This window comes from Lycorma delicatula, chromosome 13 (assembly GCF_047948215.1).
Source record: "Lycorma delicatula isolate Av1 chromosome 13, ASM4794821v1, whole genome shotgun sequence".
Classification (NCBI taxonomy): domain Eukaryota; kingdom Metazoa; phylum Arthropoda; class Insecta; order Hemiptera; family Fulgoridae; genus Lycorma; species Lycorma delicatula.
The window spans coordinates 49,039,881-49,051,077 of record NC_134467.1 but is presented as its reverse complement, the minus strand read 5'-3'; the positions used below and the strand labels follow the sequence as shown (position 1 = coordinate 49,051,077).

Genomic DNA, 11,197 nt, shown 5'->3' with positions numbered 1-11,197 from the left:
TAAGCTGCAATAACAAAAAATGTTTTATAATTTTTCCTAGATGTTTGTGTATATATTTCACAGCGATACCTCAGAATTGGTTTGATCAGTCAAGTTGAAGTTCAAAACAAATGAACTGAGTGCTTGGTTGCCGGCTTTTTTAACATGCATAAAAGCCTGAAAGCAAACATTTATTTATTTACTTCATGCAATTTAGCAGCATAAATGATTCCTTTGCTTACATAATACTGATCTGTTAATATCTCAAGAAAGAACTTTTTACGTTATCTTACAATTCTATATATGTTTTCAATATTATATATTTGCCTTTATACCTATATTTTTATCAATTATTATTGCAATTCGCGAGTGTGACCTTTGAAAAGTTGAAACAGGCCTATGGGGAACATTGCTTATCAAGAGCACAAGTTTTCAGCTGGCACAAATCATTTTTGGAAGGCCGAGAACACGTTGAAGATCAACCTCGCTCAGGGAGACCTTAAACTTCAAAATCTGACGAAAACGTTGAGCGTGTGTAGGTTCTTGTGAGATCAGACCGTCGTTTAACTATAAGGATGATGAGTGAACAGATAAATTTAGACTCTTTCACCGTACATCAAATTTTGACAGACGATTTGGACATGCGAAATCGGTGCCAAAAATCCTCACAACGGGACAGAAGAACAATCGAAGAAACGTGTGCGTTAATCTTCTTGAGAGGATTGACAATGACCAAGAATTCTTCAATCGTGTGACCACAGGTGATGAATCCTGGATATTTGAGTACGATCCTGAAACAAAGCGAAGAGTGGCACACTCCGTCATCTCCTTGACCGAAAAGATGTCGAATGAGCAAATCAAATAGAAATAGAAGTTTGAAATAGAAGTTTCACAACAGTACGGCGGATATATCTATTACGTAATACCAATTTAATTTCTTGACTAATCATCATAATAAAAGCTTAGTATATAATGTTACTGTGAAAAATCAATATATGGCACATATCGATATTCTCCATTGAATGTCGACACATACCAAATAAGTCAGTGAAATATTTGTTTATTCAGACTTTCGCCGGTATATGTCGACAAACACAGTTAACCTATGGTGAGGGTCGAAACGATAATAATTAAAAAAACAATCATCTAATACCAACCTCTAAGGTAAATAATTTTTTATGAGAAACCTTTCTAAAAAAAAAAGTTTAAATTTAAGCAAAACATACCTACGCTCGCTAAACTCGTCTAATTAACGTTAAATATAAAAATTATATATGTTAATCTCTAATATTGGAGGCGATTAATCAAATTCACCTCATTTATAAAAAAAATTAATCAAATTTTCCACATTTTATAATTTGGAAGGGCCAATCAGGATATAAAGAATATGCTAAGTGCATTGATGAACGATAATGTTCAAAAATGCTCAATTTTTTTTAAATATCTTTATTCAACTTCTACCATCAGTGCATACTGAATGCGGTGAATTTGATTAATCGCCTCCAGAGTGTTAGAGAATATCATATATAATTTGTGTATTTAACACGAGGTTAGCGAGTATAGCTTATGTCTTCTTTCTTGTTCCTGTTTAGCCTCCAGTAATTACCTTTCAGATAATACGTCAGAGAATGAATGAGGATATTTACACTCATATGAGTGTAAATGAAGTGTAGTCTTGTACAGTCTCAGTTCGGCCATTACTGAGATGTATGGTTAATTGAAACCCAACCACCAAAGAACACCGGTATCCACGATCTAGTATTCAAATTCATGTAAAAATAACTGACTTTACAAGGACTTGAACACAGGAACTCTCGACTTCCAACTCAACTGATTTGGAAAGACGCGTTCACCACTCAGTGGGTTACGCAGCTTATGTCTGGCTTATTTTTAACTTCCTTTTTTTACGACCTTTTTTTTGTCTTCAGTCATTTGACTGGTTTGATGCAGCTCTCCAAGATTCCCTATCTAGTGCTAGTCGTTTCATTTCAGTATACCCTCTACATCCTACATCCCCAACAATTTGTTTTACATACTCCAAACGTGGCCTGCCTACACAATTATTCCCTTCTACCTGTCCTTCCAATATTAAAGCGACTATTCCAGGATGCCTTAGTATGTGGCCTATAAGTCTGTCTCTTCTTTTAACTATATTTTTCCAAATGCTACTTTCTTCATCTATTTGCCGCAATACCTCTTCATTTGTCACTTTATCCACCCATCTGATTTTTAACATTCTCCTATAGCACCACATTTCAAAAGCTTCTAATCTTTTCTTCTCAGATACTCCGATTGTCCAAGTTTCACTTCCATATAAAGCGACACTCCAAACATACACTTTCAAACATCTTTTCCTGACATTTAAATTCATTTTTGATGTACACAAATTATATTTCTTACTGAAGCTCATATAATGTTAAAAAACAAAAAACAATCAGAGAATTAAAATATATATATATATATTAAAATCAGGGGCACTTATACACTTAACATTCGATTAGTAAATTATTATTTATACATTTTACATAATTACATTTATAATAATATGCATATACATAAAATTACATCTGCCCATAATATTCTAAAGCTGCCATTAGCAACCTAATTGGTGTGTCATTTTGCAGTGAACCAAGCTTATTCATGCTAGTTCAAAAAGAGTGTGATGTATATAAGTTATATCACAATTGAGAATAACAAATGTAGGTATATTTTGTCAGCAATAAACAAATAATATTTAACTTTTCTGTCACCTTTATTTATTAATTTATTTAATAACAAAATACATTAAAATATATAATACAAAATTCAATACAATACAAGCATTATACATTTTTAAAAGAAATATAGTTTTGTTGATTCATTTAAAATAAAAAAGTATTAATGTTATTTTACAAATTTATTTTAGTTTCAGCAGCAAAGGTTTTTAAGACCTTGTTGTTAGTAAAAACATTAATTTAACTATAGTAATAAATCTAGTAGATACAGTAAAGAGAAACCTTGAAAATGCAATACTTAGTTCATGAGCTCAACAAAATTATAGCAGCTAATTACAATTTTAATTACTGGATTTAAATATTGGATGTTTTGAAGAAAAAAAAACAAGGAGATAAATTAGTTATGTAAACATACAAATGATGGTATATATATATATATATATAGACAACTCATTCACCTGTAGTGAGACTAGGTCCTGAGTTACAACTCTAGATGTGATCTAGTGAGGTGTGATTTGATGATAAATGAAGCTATGAAGTTTGTTTAGATTCAGTTCACCAGACAATTTTCTCATGTTTGTTCCACATATAGCCAACAGCTATATGTGGAACAATCTGTGGAGGCTCAATCTGACTTTTGTAAAAGTTACTTTGAAGAAAATTTAGAAAGTCTGATCTTAAATGTTACACCCAAATGTGATAATAAATAAATAAATAAATATATTTATATATTATATAATTGATTAATGTGTATATATACATACATCAATTTTAATCATAAGATTGGAATACGTTTTCATTCTCTTGACTGAACAAAATATTTGTTCTGAAAGTTTTAAAATATTTTAATTTTATTAACAAACAATTTTAAAAAAATGAAATGTAAAAAGCTTAAAATTAATGTGTAAATGTAAACAAAGAAGAATTTATTAAATAAAAAATATCATTAAAGATGGGCATGGACCCAAAAACATTTTTTATATATGTGTATATATATGAGTTAAGAAATGAACTGCATGTAATCCAAAATTTACAATTTACAAATAAAGTAATAACAATGAAAAATACAGTAAGATGCCAATTTTCCAGATGTTCAACTAACTGGACTACTTAAATCCAAACTAGGCAATTTTAAAAAAAAAAACAATACATTATTTGAAAAAATAAATCTTTGCTTCAATGTAAATTATTTTTATTGATAATTATTTTACTGAGTTTTTCAATTGACGTTTTTGTATTCATTTAGCAAAAACATAGATACCAGCCTCTGTAAAAATAATTATAAAAGCAAATTTCTACACATTGTACCGTATTACTATATCTCTTTTTTCTTACATTGTACATATGTTCCAAATTTCTTCTTAATTTTACGGAAATACATTTACTTTTTTATTTTTTTTACTTAGTGTCTTACCTATTAAACATTAAAATGATATCTGCAGTATATATGATGAAACTTTTTTAAATTGTCCTTTACAATTATCCAAATTTGGTCTTGCAAAGGTCCATCTGAATAATTGGTGTTCCACTCTATGTAAAATCTAATACCCTTACCACTTTATTTTCATCTTTTCAATTTTATGATTTAACTAAGTCAGTCTCTTCAATTGCTAACGGATCTTTTTCAATATCACCATTACTAATATCAAGCACTTTCTCTTCCAGTTGTAGTAAATTTACTTGCTGTAATAAAAAGCAAAACATGAATGTTATAAAGTAAATATGTTTATGATTTTTTGTAAAATTTATTAAATAAAAATAAATTGTATATCTAATTTGCTTACTATTATTATTCGGTGACTTTAATATGCCAAGTTTCGCTAAACGTTATCAAAAAATGCTGCTACTCATCTTACTGACATTAGTGTAAATATTGCTTATGGTGAAATTTTTCATTTATCACAAACATCATCACAGATAACGTTATCTAAGATTTTGAATTCTATCTTATTTCTCATAAATACTTACCAAATTATAAAAAAACTCATTTTGTAATATACACCAATTACTTAATGAGAGTTTGATCGTAAATAATAATTATTTTTTATATCGCCACATAAGCATGAAGCTCATGTGTGAAACATAGAAACGGAATTTTACAGGATATGAAAAATATCTCACCTGACTGAGATTTGATATTGATCATGATATAGAAATCTTTGCTTAGGAATTGCAACTATGTATTAATAAATAATATTGTTGATAGTCACATGACTATCAAAATATTGATAGTCATGACTATTCAATATTTTTAGTCACATGACTATAATATTTTTGGTACATACCAAAAATATTCATAAAAATATGTAATTTTCAAAGCGGTTCTCTAGTGAACTCATTATCACAATTTTTAATAAGAAAAACTTCCATAGGTTTCAAAAACAATATGGATCTACTTATTATCAAAAATTATTTAAGAACAAAGTATATTCTTATTATATACTATTATATAAAAAGGAAGAGGGTTTTTGTTTGTTCGAGATACACAAAAAAAACTACTCGATCAATGAAACCAGATTTTTACCCACATTTCTCAGCATAACTAAGAAGATTTTAGATATTATACCAATCTCAAAAAAAAAAAAAAAATATATATATATATGAGTATATAAGTATATGATTTGCCGGTTGAAACACAAACTCTAATGAATTGAATTAGAGTTTGAATTTAATTAAACTGTGAGTTTCTATCACTGTGTGAGTTAGGTTTGAACTGAATTATTCGTATCATTCAACTAAATAATATTACAAAAATAATAAGAATAATATTAAATAAATTTAAAAAATTTCTGTTTAACAATAATAATGGGCTTTCCGTGGGGACTGCGTGTGAGGCTAGAGTGGTGAGATATATGAGCGCACCTCGTGGGAGGCTAGACCAATCATTACCATCAACTGGTAACAAATGGGATGTCCCTGAGGTACTGTTTTGGGAGGGCAGAGTTGTGTTCTTATAATATGTCTGCAAACAATCATTTGATTTTCAAATGGGGTATTTGTTAGAAGGTTAAAGGCTAACTTTTGCATGCACAAAGTACACTCAAAATCTAACAGAACACAATTATTTAGAAATGTATATATATATAAATTTTTTGTTTTAAACAATTCTTTTAAGAATTATACTCCTCTGCACTATATGTAAATATATTTATTTTATTAGATTAACCAAAGTACAGAATAAATAAAGTAGAATAACTTACCTTATTCCACTATATATGCAAATATTCACCTCAAATTATATTACAAACTTCGTAAAATATAATAACATATCATGCATTTATTTATTTTATTTCAAATTTAAAACCTTTAATCCTTTTATTTTTATTTTAAACTTATTCGGTTAAATTAAAAATTAAACAAAATTTAAAATATGAAAAATTAAAATTAACATTTAAACATTTTAACATATCTAAAAATATGACATCAAGGCATAAAATCAAATTAAAATTAAAAAAATAATTTTAAGTAAAGCAATTAATTATGCATGTTGTCCATTTAACTGAACTTACTTCACCAACTACTTTACTAATTACTACTTTCTTTAATTTTTAATTTAACTGAATAAGTTTAAAAAAAAGATTAAAGGTTTTAAATTTTAAATAAAATAAATAAATGCATGATATGTTATATTTTACGAAGTTTGTAATGTAATTTGAGATGAATATATAATGCAGCTGTAGTATAATAAGTTAAGTCATCCTACTTTATTTATTCTGTACTTTGGTTGATTAAATAAATAAAAAATAATATATATATATATATATATATATATTATTGTCTGTTTGTTAATGCATCATGCAAGAACCAGAGAACCAACTGACCAATTACTTTTAAATTTGCAGGAAGGTTATCTCAGAGAAGGTTTTAATCCATCAACAGAGGCCCTAACTCCTTTGAAGATTAAGATATTAAAAATATTCATTATTTCTTCGCCCCCAAGGTGGGTGAAGTTGTAAATTAAACATATTCATTGAGAAAAAAATAGATTAATCCTTTTACCTTACAAGAATATGGGAATTTTATGCAGAAGTTAAAAAAACTTTTAAATTACTATTTTTGAATATATACTTTTTATAACATTATAATACTATACAAATATAAAACCTTCTACACTATCATACTTTTGAAATTGCACTATCGATAACTAAAAACGAACGTTTACACTGATAACATTTTGCATCAGGTGTTTCTCAGTATGATTACTTTAGCGTTGCTGCATTAGCTCTGCAGGGCACTAACTTCAAATATCTTTTGTAATAATATGGTAAATATGATAGTTAACTTTTCCTAATGTAAATACATAATTAATTTCATTTCATTAATAAAATTATGTCACAACTGTCTTTAATCTGTATCAGGTCAAGTTTTAATTACTGATCTGATAAATATTCAAATATGACAAGTGAATACAATTAACAACCGATTACCCAGAGTTTATTAAAATGAGAACAAGTTAAACTTAAACAACTTATCGACAAGTTAAAATACATGTATTTCAGATATCACTGAAGTTTAAAAACAACATTTTGCCCTCACACTTGTCTACTGTAGCAATCCAGTCATCTAGCCGCTTTGCGCAAAGTGTGAGTTTTACACAGTTAATAAATTAGGATGTAGTAACAATAGTAGTGAAAGAGGGTTGACTAAATGCGTCTTTATAGCAGCGGAATCTGCACATTCATTACCCAGAATCCCCTCATGGCTAGAGATCCAACAGAAACTCACTTGTGTGTCGTGATGGTTCAACTCAGCGATTGCATTGTAAATTTCGATGACGATAGGATGTCTGCTTTGTCTATGAAATTCCAGCCACCCGAAGGGCTTGTACCGAATAGTTGAAGACGATTCCACAACGTGATTTCTCCAGAAAGTTTGACAGGCTCTACTGGCATTGCAACGAGTATAACTAAAGAAGGGTTCTGTGTACATGGCTGATGTTAGTTGCTCTTTTTCTTGGGGATATTACCGATAATGAGCATGATAAGGGACAGGATTTACAGCCTCCTGTTCAAATAAGTAAAAGACCTTGAATATCTGTTGCCAAAAAAAAGAGACAAAACATTGGGTTTAGAATGGTTGACATACGATGTTACCACAAAGCTTTGTAATGCTCAAATATTTACTGGAACTCCAGGAATAAACTTTCCAATTGATGACCCTAACAATATATTATTCAATGTATTCATTATTTAGATTTTTTACGAATAAATTAGTTGATATTCTATGAAGCAGACTAATCTTCATGTCAAAAATTTCTTTAAAAAAAAAATACTAAACCGGTTTTTGAGGTTTCACCTGTGGAAAAAGACTGATAATTATAAGATGCTTTTATTTGCAGCTGTATATAAGCTATCAGCAATTGTTTGGAAGCCAAAAATTCAAATTTATGACACAAATCCCTTTTTACAACTCTTGGATTTGAAAAAAAATTATCCCATAAGAGCCAAACTTCTGTCACATTTCCTCCACCTTACTGATGATAATAATACTTAACCATCTCCAAAAAATAAAACCTGTTATCTTGTTAACAGATTCAGAGAAGTATATACACATGAAAAAATTTAGCGATTGATTAAAGTTTACTGGAAAGGTAGGCTGAACTAGTTTAGTAAAATAAAAACGGTACCCTTTGGCATTAAGACGTATGCTAATTCAATCAGAAACTGGTTATATACAAAACTTGATAGTTTATGTAGGTGCATTATATGGTTAGAACTGTAAATTTCTTTATACAAATTTGGATATATGAATATAATTGTTTATAATCTAATATATAAAGAATATTTATTATAAAAAAGTTTATTATAGGTTTTAAATTTTTATATAATTCAACTACCATTTCATACACATAATCATTTTGATTTACATTAAACATAAACTTCTTTTTAAAAGAGGATTTCTTTCGTTTTCTAAATTTTCTTTCCGATATACCAATTCAAAAGCAATATTATGCAATATATTTGACGCTGTGTTTTTATATTGAAAATTATGTATAGTAAACTTGGACAATTTTTCCATGTTCAATATAATTTATATTTAGTTTTATTTTTACATTTAAGTTTATAATCAATAACATTTACAGTTTCATGTAATTTTGAATATAACAATGTAAGATATTCAGATATATTGTATGTAGAATCATCATATTTTTCTAAAATATCTGCAATCTGTAAACATGAGATCATTTTAATATATAATTATGGTACTCACGTATTAACGCCACCGCAGCTATAGCTTTATTTAAAAACAAAGTAGTCAATCAGATTTCGGTGGAAAATGGGCTGAAACAGATTCAAAACAGAATATAAATGGTTATTTATATTTATTTATTTTATAAATATAATTTAACCAAACTTAACCTACGCTCGCTAACCTTGACTTAATTAACACCCTAATTTTTTTAATAAATTCAGTAATTACAATTATTTATTATTTAAATAATCAAATTGCAATAATTACTGAATTTATTAAATAAATACTCAAAAAATTACGATGTTAATTAGTCAAGGTTAGCGAGCGTAGATTAAGTTTGATTAAATTATATTTATAAAATAAATATTTATTTATATTAAACTCTAATTTCGGCCCATTTTCCACCGAAATCCGATTGACTACTTTGTTTTTAAATAAAGCTATAGCTGTGGTGGTGTTAATACTAAGTACCTATAATTACTGTTGTAATAAGTAAATTACAAAATCATTTTTGAACTATAAATGAGGTTTATAAATAATTTATGTTTTACATACAGTTGAAATTACAATAAAATAGTTCATATTAAACAATGAATGGTAATAAATATTTGTTGCATATATCAACTACAACACTGATCTCAGCCGGAATTCCGGCTGCTGTGGAAATGTCTAAAGTCACTGGTCAAACTGTGAAATCATAAGAGGAATGTAATAAGAGAATGTCTTATGAATGTCATAAAAGGTTTGTGATAATTTAATACTATCAATAGCTTCCTGGATATCCCCAAGTTTTATATTAAATGTAATAAAATTTAATAGATTTTTTCATCAAAAATTTTAAGTTATATCAAGATGCATATATCTGAGTGTAACACTCGGTTACAAGCAAAATTAAAAGAACTTGAAAATATCGAGGATTGATTACATCAAATCGAAAAAGAAAACAACTGTGCATGAATATTCAAATCATATGTTTGAAAATGATAGATTAAACAATAAAGCAGAGACATAAAACTATGGCAGTACCATTTACACACGATAATGAAGATAATTGTATTGTAATTATAGATACAACCAGACGATTCGTATATTATTCTATGATTCTTTTAAATTAAAAAAAAGATCCCGATTATGAAATCCTATATCGAAAAGTAAAAGAGCCAAACAGTATTAAATTTTTCAATTATGCATGCCATGATCTTAAATTTAAAAGGAAAGGCAATCATTTTGATACAGCAATCGACATTGATAGTTTAAAACAAGAATTAGATGATTTAATATATTATTATTTTTAGATAAATTATTATTATTTTTGGCTACTCAGAATTCCGATGAGTCAAACACTATATATGAAGTTAGTCTAAAATGTAATAAAAATCAATTAGATTTACTAATTTCTGGTACATATAAAAGTTAGATGTTATATGAAAAAAACGTTTAATAAGTTGCAAATCACAGCAACAGTAAAAGAAGAATGTTAAGGTGAGTCAATCTAAAGAACTATTATTACATTAAATCTCATCGGCCCTTTTTTTAATGCGACAAAGTTATATCATGATGAAGGGAAACAGTTTGATAATTTGTTACAAAAAAAAACAATCTAAAGAATTAAATGAATCCTGGATCGGCTTTTTATGAGATTACGGGTGATAATAAAATAAAACACAATTACTACTGGTACACGTATGTTTATAAAATATTATTATTACTCGATATTGCTTCATGGCTATCAAAAGAGTTTTATGATAAATGTGATATGAAAGATTATTTCATCAAAGACTTTCATATCAAAACGATAATATTTAGCTGCATTCAAAGTTGTAATATATAGAAAATAATAGACTTGGAGATGAGAATTTAAAACGCAAGTTGCAAATTAACGAAATGGTAATGTAAAAATCCATGCCCACACCATATTTGTAATCACACATTTCCCACATGATGAAAGTGATAATTGCCTTGTAATTTTAAATAAACAAAAAGCTAATGATGAGTATAAATATTATGCTATTCACGTTTGCTACACTGAACACGTTCACATTCAACGTCGGGTTCAATATAGCATTATAGAGTTTGTTCAGCATTTACTGTTTTTTTCCGGTTTTATATGAAATTATTTTAGCCTTGCAAATCTGAAGGAACATATACTATAAAGAAGATTATTTTAAAAACTGATAATGAAATAGGTTTGAGGTGAACTGACATTAGCGAATTCTACTAGCGCAAGTATCTCGGGAACGGTTGGACCTAGATGCATGAAACTAGGACCTATTGTTCTGGAAAGTACTCTTTTAAACCGTTAAGGTTTTCAA

The 11,197-nt window shown here is 28.1% G+C and overlaps 1 protein-coding gene across 5 annotated transcripts in view; it reads right to left on the bottom strand.

The window, feature by feature from the left end:
* Positions 1-2,471: 2,471 nt before the first annotated feature.
* The window catches only part of LOC142334101 (uncharacterized), a 62,704-nt gene continuing 53,978 nt past the window's right edge, over positions 2,472-11,197 (bottom strand). For 3 of the 5 annotated variants that reach the window (XM_075381799.1, XM_075381798.1, XM_075381800.1), the window contains one exon: positions 2,476-4,376. In XM_075381799.1, coding sequence (XP_075237914.1) covers positions 4,272-4,376 — 105 coding nt within the window. In that variant the 3' untranslated portion in view covers positions 2,476-4,271. Of the gene's footprint in view, positions 4,377-8,903; positions 8,975-11,197 lie in introns of all 5 variants that reach the window. The other 2 variants (XM_075381802.1, XM_075381797.1) reach the window with 2 other exon arrangements.